This window comes from Bombina bombina, chromosome 9, assembly GCF_027579735.1.
Source record: "Bombina bombina isolate aBomBom1 chromosome 9, aBomBom1.pri, whole genome shotgun sequence".
NCBI classification, from domain to species: domain Eukaryota; kingdom Metazoa; phylum Chordata; class Amphibia; order Anura; family Bombinatoridae; genus Bombina; species Bombina bombina.
The window spans coordinates 48,618,725-48,632,360 of record NC_069507.1 but is presented as its reverse complement, the minus strand read 5'-3'; the positions used below and the strand labels follow the sequence as shown (position 1 = coordinate 48,632,360).

The 13,636-nt window shown below is 40.1% G+C and overlaps 1 protein-coding gene across 1 annotated transcript in view; it reads left to right on the top strand.

Annotated features, from left to right (window-relative positions):
- The window catches only part of PARG (poly(ADP-ribose) glycohydrolase), a 482,847-nt gene extending 469,470 nt beyond the window's left edge, over window positions 1–13,377 (top strand). The window contains 1 exon segment of the mRNA XM_053692075.1: window positions 12,625–13,377. Coding sequence (XP_053548050.1) covers window positions 12,625–12,731 — 107 coding nt within the window. The 3' untranslated portion in view covers window positions 12,732–13,377.
- Window positions 13,378–13,636: the final 259 nt, after the last annotated feature.

Below are 13,636 nucleotides of genomic sequence, written 5' to 3'. Positions count from 1 at the left end.
GCATGAGGACGGAGAGCTTCATTCTGTGGGTGACGGTTCTGATCCAAACAGATTGGATTCAGATATTTCAAATTTTAAATTTAAATTGGAAAACCTCCGTGTATTACTAGGGGAGGTCTTAGCAGCTCTCAACGATTGTAACGCTGTTGCAATACCAGAGAAAATGTGTAGGTTGGATAAATACTTTGCGGTACCGGCGAGTACTGACGTTTTTCCTATACCTAAGAGATTAACTGAAATTGTTTCTAAGGAGTGGGATAGACCCGGTGTGCCGTTCTCACCCCCTCCAATATTTAGAAAGATGTTTCCAATAGACGCCACCACACGGGACTTATGGCAAACGGTCCCTAAGGTGGAGGGAGCAGTTTCTACTTTAGCTAAGCGTACCACTATCCCGGTGGAGGATAGCTGTGCCTTTTCAGATCCTATGGATAAAAAATTAGAGGGTTACCTTAAGAAAATGTTTGTTCAACAAGGTTTTATATTACAACCCCTTGCATGCATCGCGCCGATCACGGCTGCGGCAACATTTTGGATTGAGTCTCTGGAAGAGAACCTTAGTTCAGCTACGCTGGACGACATTACGGACAGGCTTAGAGTCCTTAAACTAGCTAATTCATTCATTTCGGAGGCCGTAGTACATTTAACCAAACTTACGGCTAAGAATTCAGGATTCGCCATTCAGGCACGCAGGGCGCTGTGGCTAAAATCCTGGTCGGCTGATGTAACTTCTAAGTCCAAATTACTTAATATACCTTTCAAGGGGCAAACTTTATTTGGGCCCGGTTTGAAAGAAATTATTGCTGACATTACAGGAGGTAAGGGCCACGCTCTACCTCAAGACAAAGCCAAAGCTAAGGCTAGACAGTCTAATTTTCGTCCCTTTCGGAATTTCAAAGCAGGAGCAGCGCCAACTTCCACTGCACCAAAACAGGGAGGAGCTGTTGCTCGTTACAGACAAGGCTGGAAGCCTAACCAGTCCTGGAACAAGGGCAAGCAGACCAGTAAACCTGCTGCTGCCCCAAAGACAGCATGAACCGAGGGCCCCCGATCCGGGACCGGATCTAGTGGGGGGCAGACTCTCTCTCTTCGCCCAGGCTTGGGCAAGAGATGTCCAGGATCCCTGGGCGCTAGAGATCATATCTCAGGGATACCTTCTAGACTTCAAATTCTCTCCCCCAAGAGGGAGATTTCATCTGTCAAGGTTGTCAACAAACCAAATAAGAGGGAACTTTCAGGCCAATATTGGATTTAAAGATCCTAAACAAATTCCTAAGAGTTCCATCGTTCAAGATGGAAACTATTCGGACAATCTTACCCATGATCCAAGAGGGTCAGTACATGACCACAGTGGATTTAAAGGATGCTTACCTTCACATACCGATTCACAAGGATCATTACCGGTATCTAAGGTTTGCCTTCTTAAACAGGCATTACCAGTTTGTAGCCCTTCCATTCGGATTGGCTACGGCTCCAAGAATCTTTACAAAGGTTCTGGGTGCCCTTCTGGCGGTACTAAGACCGCGAGGAATTTCGGTAGCTCCGTACCTAGACGACATTCTGATACAAGCTTCAAGCTTTCAAACTGCCAAGTCTCATACAGAGTTAGTTCTGGCATTTCTAAGGTCGCATGGATGGAAAGTGAACGAAAAGAAGAGTTCTCTCTTTCCTCTCACGAGAGTTCCATTCTTGGGGACTCTTATAGATTCTGTAGAAATGAAGATTTATCTGACAGAAGACAGATTAACAAAGCTTCTAAATGCATGCCGTGTCCTTCATTCCATTCAACTCCCGTCAGTAGCTCAATGCATGGAGGTGATCGGCTTAATGGTAGCAGCAATGGACATAGTTCCCTTTGCACGCCTACATCTCAGACCGCTGCAATTGTGCATGCTGAGTCAGTGGAATGGGGATTACTCAGATTTGTCCCCCACTCTGAATCTGGATCAAGAGACCAGAAACTCTCTTCTATGGTGGCTTTCTCGGCCACATCTGTCCAGGGGGATGCCGTTCAGCAGGCCGGACTGGACAATTGTAACAACAGACGCCAGCCTTCTAGGTTGGGGCGCTGTCTGGAATTCTCTGAAGGCTCAGGGACAATGGAGTCAGGAGGAAAGTCTCCTGCCAATAAACATTCTGGAATTGAGAGCAGTTCTCAATGCCCTTCTAGCTTGGCCCCAGTTAAAGACTCGGGGGTTCATCAGGTTTCAGTCGGACAACATCACGACTGTAGCTTACATCAACCATCAAGGAGGGACAAGAAGCTCCCTAGCAATGATAGAAGTATCAAAGATAATTCGCTGGGCAGAGTCTCACTCTTGCCACCTGTCAGCAATCCACATCCCGGGAGTGGAGAACTGGGAGGCGGATTTCTTGAGTCGCCAGACTCTTCATCCGGGGGAGTGGGAACTTCATCCGGAGGTCTTTGCCCAAATACTTCAACGTTGGGGCAAACCAGAGATAGATCTCATGGCGTCTCGCCAGAACGCCAAACTTCCTCGCTACGGATCCAGATCCAGGGATCCGGGAGCGGTTCTGATAGATGCTTTGACAGCACCTTGGAACTTCAGGATGGCTTATGTGTTTCCACCCTTCCCACTGCTTCCTCGATTGATTGCCAAAATCAAACAGGAGAGAGCATCAGTGATTCTAATAGCGCCTGCATGGCCGCGCAGGACTTGGTATGCAGATCTAGTGGACATGTCATCCTGTCCGCCTTGGTCTCTACCTCTAAGACAGGACCTTCTGATTCAGGGTCCATTCAAACATCAAAGTCTAACTTCTCTGAAGCTGACTGCTTGGAAATTGAACGCTTGATTTTATCAAAACGTGGTTTTTCTGAGTCGGTTATTGATACCCTGATACAGGCTAGGAAGCCTGTTACCAGAAAGATTTACCATAAAATATGGCGTAAATACCTATACTGGTGTGAATCCAAAGATTACTCCTGGAGTAAGGTTAGGATTCCTAGGATATTGTCTTTTCTACAAGAAGGTTTAGAAAAGGGTTTATCGGCTAGCTCATTAAAGGGACAGATCTCAGCTCTGTCCATCTTGTTACACAGGTGTCTGTCAGAAAATTCAGACATCCAGGCCTTTTGTCAGGCTTTAGCTAGGATCAAGCCTGTGTTTAAAGCTGTTGCTCCGCCATGGAGTTTAAACTTAGTTCTTAACGTTTTACAGGGTGTTCCGTTTGAACCCCTTCATTCCATTGATATAAAATTGTTATCTTGGAAAGTTCTATTTTTAATGGCTATTTCCTCGGCTCGAAGAGTCTCTGAGTTATCAGCCCTACATTGTGATTCTCCTTATCTGATCTTTCACTCAGACAAGGTAGTTCTGCGTACTAAACCTGGGTTCTTACCTAAGGTAGTCACTAACAGGAATATCAATCAAGAGATTGTTGTTCCATCCTTGTGTCCAAATCCTTCTTCAAAGAAGGAACGTCTTCTACACAATCTGGATGTAGTTCGTGCCCTCAAGTTCTACTTGCAGGCAACTAAAGATTTTCGCCAAACTTCTTCCCTGTTTGTCGTTTATTCTGGACAGAGGAGAGGTCAAAAAGCTTCTGCTACCTCTCTCTCTTTTTGGCTTCGTAGCATAATACGTTTAGCCTATGAGACTGCTGGACAGCAGCCTCCTGAAAGAATTACAGCTCATTCCACTAGAGCTGTGGCTTCCACTTGGGCCTTTAAGAATGAGGCCTCTGTTGAACAGATTTGCAAGGCTGCAACTTGGTCTTCGCTTCATACTTTTTCCAAATTTTACAAATTTGACACTTTTGCTTCTTCGGAGGCTATTTTTGGGAGAAAGGTTCTTCAGGCAGTGGTTCCTTCTGTATAATGAGCCTGCCTATCCCTCCCGTCATCCGTGTACTTTTGCTTTGGTATTGGTATCCCAGAAGTAATGATGACCCGTGGACTGATCACACATAACAGAAGAAAACATAATTTATGCTTACCTGATAAATTCCTTTCTTCTGTTGTGTGATCAGTCCACGGCCCGCCCTGTTTTTTTTAAGGCAGGTACATATTTTTTAAATTATAATTCAGTCACCACTACACCCTTGGTTTCTCCTTTCTCGTTGGTCTTTGGTCGAATGACTGGAGGTGACGTAGAGGGGAGGAGCTATATAGCAACTCTGCTGGGTGAATCCTCTTGCACTTCCTGTAGGGGAGCAGATAATATCCCAGAAGTAATGATGACCCGTGGACTGATCACACAACAGAAGAAAGGAATTTATCAGGTAAGCATAAATTATGTTTTTTTCTTTCTCCCTTTGACTAATTTAGCTAGAAATTTAGCTGAATAACCAAAATGTCCCTTGAATCGAAGATTTAATTTTTTCTCCTCTTCTAAGGATTTTTGTCTAAAGAAAACATTGCGTTCCTGTCTAGCACTAGAATACTTTTTCCAAAACACAGGATTTGGCTCTCTAACATATTTCTGATAACTATTCTTGACCTGTTTAGCGAGTTGGATTTCTCTCCTTTTGTCTTTGCGGTTTCTTTTACACATATAAGCTTTAATTTCTCCCCTTAGATACGCCTTAGAGGCTTCCCAAAACGTCTCAATTTTCTGAAAATATGCTATATTGAAAGTGCAATAATCTTTCCATTTCTGTTTTAACCAGAGATTAAATCTAATATTCTTATGCATATATCGTGGGAATATAATAGTTAGATTCCTTTTCGCCTGATTCTCAAAAGATTGAAATGATAGTGACACAATCGCATGGTCGGATATCGCTATATCTCCTATTGTGGCCTTGACCTTCTGCAAAGAGAGGGTTTCCGTAACTAATAAATAATCTATTCTTGAAAATGTTCTGTACTTTTTAGATTCGCAAGTGAATACACGCAGATCTGGATTTTGGAGTCTCCATACATAGGTTAATTTCAACTGGTGGCAAAAATTTCCCATGTATTTAGCTTGACTGTTATATACTGCTATGTTTTTTTTTGAAAATCTATCTAATTCAGGACAAAACGAGAGATTAAAATCACCACCTATCACAAGGTTATCTGATATGAAAGGCAGTAGCTTACTCTTTAACTTTTCCCAAAAATCCTTAGAAAAATTATTCGGCGCATAAATGTTGCAAAAGACAAATCTTATCCCCTCTATCCGCACTTGTAGCAAGATATACCTAGCCCCCTGATCTATTTCCATCTGTGTAATCTGATATGATAGGTTTTTATTAAACAGTATTGCAACCCCTAATTTCCTGCCACTACATGGAGTGGCAAAAACCTCACCTATCCAATTACACCTCAGTTTGGGAATTTCTATATCTTTTAAATAGGTTTCCTGTATAAATGCTACACTTGGTTCCAACGCACCTAGTTTTTTAATTATCATCTTACGTTTTATTGGATTAGTAATACCCCCCACATTCCAAGACAGAATCGTAAAATTCCCTAATTCTTCTATCATGATACACTAATATACAAGATTATAAGCTGATTGCAATCCCACCTATCTCTGTCTTTCCTAGTGTTTCCTATTACAAGATCCAATTTCTAACAATCCATCTCTTACCCAAAAACATGGTACTATGATCCCTAATCTATACATGGACCCTTACAAATATCAATATAACATAGAGATTCATGCACACAATCACCTTCAGTGAATATTTCAGTCCACCTTGCAAATATTCTCCACAAAGACAAAGCCCTGCGAGAGGAGAAAAGAAAAAAAAAAAAAAAAGAAACAAAAACCCAATAATAAAAAATTAAAATCCGGATCTTCGCATTCACAACACTCACACACATTCCTGGAAAATAAATACTCTAATGTGAGAGTACCTATCTCACTTGATTATCATTTAGAATCACTGTATTCTCTTGCTTTAGAAGGTTCACTAAACGTAAGCTTGTTACCATTGTCATCTACTATAATTTTAGCGGGGTAGATTAAACGAGCTTTTATACCCTTATTTATCATAACCGAGCAGATAGGGGACATAGCTTTCCTTTTTTGGACTGTTTCGTTAGAAAAATCTTGAAATAACATGATTTTTTTATCATTTATGGTAAAAGTATCAAATTTCCTATAAAGCCTCAATATTTCAACTTTATCCTGATACTTAAGTAATTTAAATATACATGTCCTGTTTCTAGCTAGGCCATTAACAACAGTTCTTTTTGGTCCTAACCTATGTGCTCTTTCCACAGACAAGGGTAGGGCTTGCGGGGGAAACCCTAAAGCCTGGGGTAATGTTTGGGAGGTAAATTCAATCAAGTTATCATATTCAGCTGATTCGGGGATACCTACAATTCTTATGTTATTACGTCTGGAGCGATCTTCTTGATCCTCCAGGCGAGCTTCCATGCTTTGGATTATGGACTGTTGCTTAGAGAGGGTGTTTTCTTGTTGGTTAACCATATCTTCTAAAGAAGCTATTCTATCCTCTGCTTCCGCCATCCTAGTGGCGAATTGTTTAACTTCCTGATTAAGAGTGTTGAGTTCACTAGAGATTCCACTTAACTCTTTTTTAATTATATCAAATTGTGGTGAAAAAAGATTATTAATTTGTACTAATAATGACTGATTATCATTTGATATAGTCAAAATTTCACTGGAATCCGCACTTATATCAGCCCCCTTATTACTTTTTTTTTTCTTTAGCTTTGGCAGGCATTTTAGAAGGGTGTTGTGAAAAATATCTATCTAAAGACATGCAAAATCAGTAAATGTGCCAAAATAAACAAGCAAGAAAAGGTGGTGAAAAAACAACAAAAAAAGAAAAAAAAAATCCTTGTCTAATAACAATATATATTGTGAGCGTGTGGATCACATCTATCACTTGTGAAAAGTACTCAAGTATTTGTTACAGGGTATAAGAAAATCCTATAACTATTGTGCTTACATAGTTTAGGTGTTTCAAAAAAGGAAAAACAAAGCAAGACCCTTTAACTATTTAAAGTTATGTTATTCTTCTGTTATTGGCAAGCCACTGACACACCGTCTTTAAGCAAACCTTCATGTCATATCTCCTTGTGAAAGTCTTCACTTCACTTTTTCTGTTCAGCCTTTTCTGTAAAATGAAATAAAGAAGTTTCTCTTTAACATTTAGAGACAGTACCAGTTAAAAAAAAATAACTTTTATCCATATGTGACTCGCAAAGCTATATGTTTCATTATGGTGTAAATAAACTTCTATGGGGTTAGAGAATTTTTCTCTCAAGTGTACAAAAAATTTCTTGGCCCACATGCAGTGCCCTGTGCTTCCTTGCAATCTCAGTCTGGAGTTGCTTTGCTAAACTTCGCTCTTATTGGGTATGGCAATCTCTGTTACATTGCATCCTTTTCCCGTGACATAGCGGGGAGTCCGCTGGATGTAGAATATTTAACTATAAATATTTCTTCCCTAAAGCCTGGAAGCATATGGGGGAAAATTTAAGTCTCTCTCTGGGTAACTCCTTTATCTGAAGTTACTTCAGGAGTATCAAATAAAGTTTTTCTCAGTCTCTGATGAAGTTATTTCTTTATCTGATCCTGAGTTTTCTTTTCCTCATATTCTAGCTCAAATTGTTTCGTTACTTCTTAGTGGAAATTTTAGCTACTTTGGGTGACCTTGTCACCGGTAGGTTATACTATTTTTGTTAGATGCCCTTCTTGGTGCAAGTATATTTCTGTACCAGATAAGGCTATAGGGTACCCCATGTTTTTCTGTAACTTAGAAGGAGATACTATCACATGAAGGAACCCTATGGTGAGAAGCTGGATATGGCTTCTTCTTCCAGTACGACGGCATACTGGTGTCATTGTTTTCTTTTGGACAGACACCCCTCTCCCAAGAATAGGAGAAGGGTTTTTAAGTGAATAAATAACGTAAAGGAAGAATGAGATACTTTCGTTCCTTTAAAGATTACAGGGAAAATTGTTCCACTCCTTTTCCCAGGTATAAGCAGTTTAAACCTTTTGGAGTCCCTATCTGGTTTAAGATAAGTGAGAATAGCCTAATTAGTTTGCTGTTGAGTTAAGAATACCATCCATGAAACCTGCTGTTGATTTAAGACATGACAGTCCTCCCCCCGACCCGGGACTGGATCTCGTAGGGGGCAGACTTTCCTTTTTTTTTTTTCACTTAGACTTGGGCTCGACATGTTTTGTATACCTGGGCTATTGACAATGGTTTCCAGGGATACAACTTAGAGTTCAAGGGTTTTCCTTTCAGAGGCAGGTTCTGCTTCAGAAGAGCCGGACAGATAGCTCAGCATGCTAAGACACTGTGGCTGATCTCTGTAGCAACCCAAGGGTTGCATGTTTGATCCCCGGTGAGGTTCACTCAGCTTTTCATCCTTCCACGGTCTGTAAAAGGAGTAGCCCTTTGAGACACGCTTTGAAGTACCCAAGTCATACAGTGTATAGGAATGTTTCTTTAAACCAGATGAAGAGAGAGGCATCTTTTATACTGCGTAAGAGACCTTTCCAACCTGGGAGTGATTGTTCCTGTTCTGTACAGGAACATGGCCTGGGATGTTCTTCCAGTCTGTGGTTCGTTCAGACTAATTTTAGACCTAAAGAGTCTAAGCATTTTTCTCAGGGTACCGTCCTGCGGGTTAGAAACTATCATTCCACTCTTCTTTTGATTTCAGAGGGTCATTTTATAACTACTGTGGTTTTAAAGGACACATACCTACATGTTCCCATCCTCTGGGATCATCAAAGTTTCCTAAGGTTTGCCTTTTTAGTCGCACACTTCCAATTGGTGGTTCTCCCTCTCGGTTTTTCAGCAGCTCCCAGAATTTTCACATAGGTTCTGGGATCTCTGTTGGCAGTGCTCGATCGCATGGCATTGCAATGGCGCTGAAGCTAGATGACATCACTAGTCCAGGCGCCATCTTTTAGCTAGCAAGACACACAGACTTGGTGTTCTCATTTTCTGGTCAGGAAACTGAAGATTATCAATACTTGTCTAGTCCTTTTGTCCACTCCTCGGCCGTCAGTGGCCGAGTGCATGGAGTTAATCGGGCTGTTGGGGTGACAGGGACCTCATTCTGTTTGCTCGATTCCATTTCAGACCTCTACAGTTAATCATTCTGAGGCAATGGTACGGAGATTATGCGGATGGTCTCCTCACTTATTTCTTAAGCATTGACAAGGGATTCTCTTCAATGGTGGTTGTCTTTGAATCTTTTCTTCCAAGGGACCTGCTTACGCAGACCTTGCCATCCTTCTAAGGTGGGGAGCAGTCTGGGGCTCTCTAAAGATTTAAAGGGACACTGAACCCAAATTTTTTCTTTTGTGATTCAGATAGCGCATGCAATTTTAAGCAACTTTCTAATTTACTCCTATTATCAAATTTTCTTCGTTCTTGTTCTATCTTTATTTGAAATAAAAGCCATCTAAGCTTTTTTGGGTTAAGAACTCTGGACAGCACTTTTTGATTGGTGGATGGATTTTTTCCACCAATCATCAAGGACAACCCAGGTTGTTCACCAAAATGGGCCGGCATCTAAACTTAGATTCTTGCATTTCAAATAAAGATACCAAGAGAATAAAGAAAATTTGATAATAGTAGTAAATTTGAAAGTTGCTTAAAAATTCATGCTCTATCTGAATCACAAAAGAAAAATTTTGGGTTCAGTGTCCCTTTAAATGGACTTTGTCGGATCTGTTCTCCCATAACCATTCTGGAGCTGAGAGCGATTGACAATGCTCTTCTGGCCTGATCCCAGTTAGTATCGATACAGTTTATCAGGTTCCAGCCAGACAACATAACGTCAGTGGCTTACATCAATCATCAGGGAATAACAAGGAGTTCCTTGGCGATGGCTGAGGTCTCCGAAATAATTCAGTGGGCGGAGACCCATTCTTGTCGTCTGTCGGCAATTCATATCCCAGGGTAGACATCTGGGAGGCGGATTTTCTGAGTAGACAGACCTTTCATCCGGGGGAGTGGGAACTTCATCCGGATGTGTTCTCCAGTCTGATCCTCAAATGGGGTCCGTCAGAGTTGGACCGAATGGCATCCAGACAGAATGCCAAGCTTCTGAGTTACGGGTCCAGATCCAGGGATCCTCAGATGGCGCTGATAGGTGCTCTGGCGGCCCCTTGGTCCTTCAATCTAGTGTATCTGTTTCCTCCGTTTGCTCTCCTTCCTCAAGTGATTGCCCAAATCAAACAGGAGAGGGTTTCAGTAATTCTCATTGCGCCGGTCTGGCCTCGCAGGATCTGGTATGCAGACCTTGTGGAGATGTCGTCTCTACCTCATTGGAGGTTTCCGTTTCGTAGGGACCTTCTGATTCAGGGTCCCTTCCATCATCCAAATCTAGATTCTCCGAAACTGACTGCTTGGAGATTGAACGGTTGATTCTAGCCAAGCGAGGTTTTTCTGACTTAGTCATGGACTCTTTGATTCAGGCCCATAAGCCCGTCACTAGAAAAGTTTATCTCAAGATTTGGCGTAAATACCTTTATTGGTGTGAATCCATGGGCTACTCCTGGAGTAGGATTAGGATTCCTAGAATTTTATCTTTTCTCCAGGAAGGATTGGAGAAAGGCTTATCGAGTTCCTTAAAGGGTCAAATTTCAGCATTATCTATCCTGTTAAACAGGCGTCTAGCTGTTGTCCCTGATGTTCAGTCTTTTTGTCAGGCCTTAAGCAGAATTAGGCCTGTGTTTAGACCAGTTACTCCTCTATGGAGTCTTAATTTAGTTCTCAGGGTCCTTCAAGGGGTTCCATTTGAATCTAGGCATTCCTTAGATATAAAGTTGTTATATTGGAAGGTTATATTTCTAGTAGCTCTTTCTTCTGCTCGCAGAGTGTTTGAGCTTTCAGCGTTACAATGTCTTATCTTATTTTTCATGCGGATAAGGTCGTCTTACGTACGAAATTTGGATTTCTCCCCAAGGTTGTTTTTGATCGAAACATTAATCAGGAGATTGTTGTACCTTCCTTGTGTCCTACTCCTTCTAAGAAGGAGAGACTTTTGCACAATTTGGATGTAGTTCGTACTTTAAAGTTTTATTTACAAGCGACTAAAGTCTTTCGCCAGTTTTCCTCTTTGTTTGTGGTATTTTCTAGCACGGCTGTTTATCTTTCCTTTGGCTGAAGAGTATTATATGTTTGGCATCTGAGACTGCTGGACAGCAGCCTTCTGAAAGGATTACGGCTCATTCCACTAGGGCTGTTGCTTCCTCATGGGCATTCAAACATGAAGCTTCTGTGGAACAGATTTGCAAGGCTGCAACTTGGTCTTTTCTTCACCCTTTTACAAAGTTTTACAAATTTGATACTTTTGCCTCGGCTGAGGCTGCTTTTGGGAGAAAGGTTTTTCATGCAGTTGTGCCTTCCGTTTAGGTATCCTGTCTTGTCCCTCCCGTATCATCCGTGTACTCTAGCTTGTGTATTGTATCCCATAAGTAATGAAGATGATCCGTAGACTCATCGTGTCTTTAAGAAGAAAAGAAAATTTATGCTTACCTGATAAATGTATTTCTTCTTAGACACGATGAGTCCACGGCCCACCCTGTTCTATTAAGACAGGTTGTTATTTTTTGTAAACTTCAGACACCTCTGCACCTTGGCTTTTCCTTTCTCTTCCTAACTTTGGTCGAATGACTGGAGTGGGAGGGAAGGGAGGAGCTATTTAACAGCTCTGCTGTGGTGCTCTTTGCCTCCTCCTGCTGACCAGGAGGTGAATATCCCATAAGTAATGAAGATGATCCGTGGAAGAAATACATTTATCAGGTAAGCATACATTTTCTTTTTACCTCAAAATTCCTTTAGCTCATAATAGTAAGTACTCTGTAAACAGTTATACTTCATCTACTGTCCAGCTGGCATCAGCAGTGCCAAGGTCATGCTTTGCTTTACTGTGACCTCATGAGATTTTACTGAAATCTTGTGAGATTTATAGTAAAGTTCCTTAAACTGAATAGGGAAATAGCATGTCTGTTCCTGCACATGCTAGATGCACACTCCCTTGCAAGTCCCATGACTAGCATCCTGATTGGCTGCTGAAAATCCCTTTAAAATGGGATGTGGCTGCTGAGGAAATTATCTTCCTTTTCTACACACAGATGTTCAGATAATATTTTCTAGTCTGATTTTTAGAGAGATGCTGCATCCCAAACTGTTTTCAACATTTGCTTATCATGTCCCTTTAAAGGGATATTCCAATGCAAGAACATGCTCCAATTTGTTAGAGCATGTTATAGTTTCATTACCTCTCCTGATAACACACATAGAGATACCTAGTCACACTCAGGAGCCACAAGCTTTGGCGCTGGCTTGCACCTGCCCAGTGAAACTTTATCTCGGTGTTTAACACCTTTACAGGGGTTAAAAAAGACAGGGTCAGTTATAGATATAATACATTTTTATTAAATGAGTAGTAGATTTTTTTTCTGTCAAATTTTAAAGTTGCATCTATTTCCACTCTCCCTGTATCATGTGACAGCCATCAACCAATCACAAATGCAAATATGTATATTCTGTGAATTCTTGCACATGATCAGTAGGAGCTGGTGACTCAAAAAGTATAAATATAAAAAGACTGTGCACATTTTGTTAATAGAAGTAAATTGGAAAGTTGTTTAAAATTACTGCTCTATCTGAATAATGAAAGTTTGTTTCTATTGCTAAAATGAACATTTCTTTTGCTTGCAGGTGAAATTTACTCGTTGCTGCTGAGATATCACAGTGAATGCAGAACATTTACAGGATCCTTTGAAAGCAAACTGTACAATTTTATAAACAATACCCTACGATGCTGAAGATTTGTGTGTTTGTTAAAGAATTGTATGGGTATCCAAGATACTGTACTGATATGAAAGCAAGAAAATGCTTTACTTCTGTTAGTTCAAGAATCCGTTTAGATTTCTGGTTGTAACATATGGACTAGTTTAATCTGTATATAGAACAGTGCATTTTAGTCCTATGTGCTTTACAAATTGAAACCTAAATCTTTTTATGATTATTTCTATCTTTTTTTTTTTATATATATATATATATATATATATATATATATATATATATATATAATACATTCATTATGATTGGGGGGTGGAAATCATTTTTGTTCCTATTAATATTTTTTTTGCTTCGATTTCATAATTTTAATAGATTATTATTGAGATGCAATAATTGCATAATCTCAACATCTGGATATGCATATTATCTGCTGCTTTGTGAAATCCTAAATATATTGAGAGATCTATTCAGTACCAGATTTCCTGCATCTGAATCTAGCCATCTATTTTGATTTATATTACTTGCTTATGTTACTATACATTTTACAATATTTGTCTAGCAAGCCAAAGGTATGGCTGTATTTGAACATGACATGGAATTTTATAAATATTTGGATGCACTATTTTCCTGTTCTTGAATAAAGGATCTGCCTTTGTCTGTGGAAAAAAATGTTGACTTTTTTTGTATTAGATTACTTTTTTTTAAAATAAAACAGTTATTTTAATAAATGTGCTGTTAGAAATATAAAATTGCCTCTTGTAAAAAGCACTTAGCATTATCTTGTACCTTAACAGGATTTTTTTCTTTTACAAGATGGTGATAGTCCATGAAAAATATCACGTGTGATTATATTTCTTATCCATCAGTTAAAGGAACAGTAAACACTTTTTTTTTTTTTTTTTTTAATTAAACGTTTTATTGAATATTA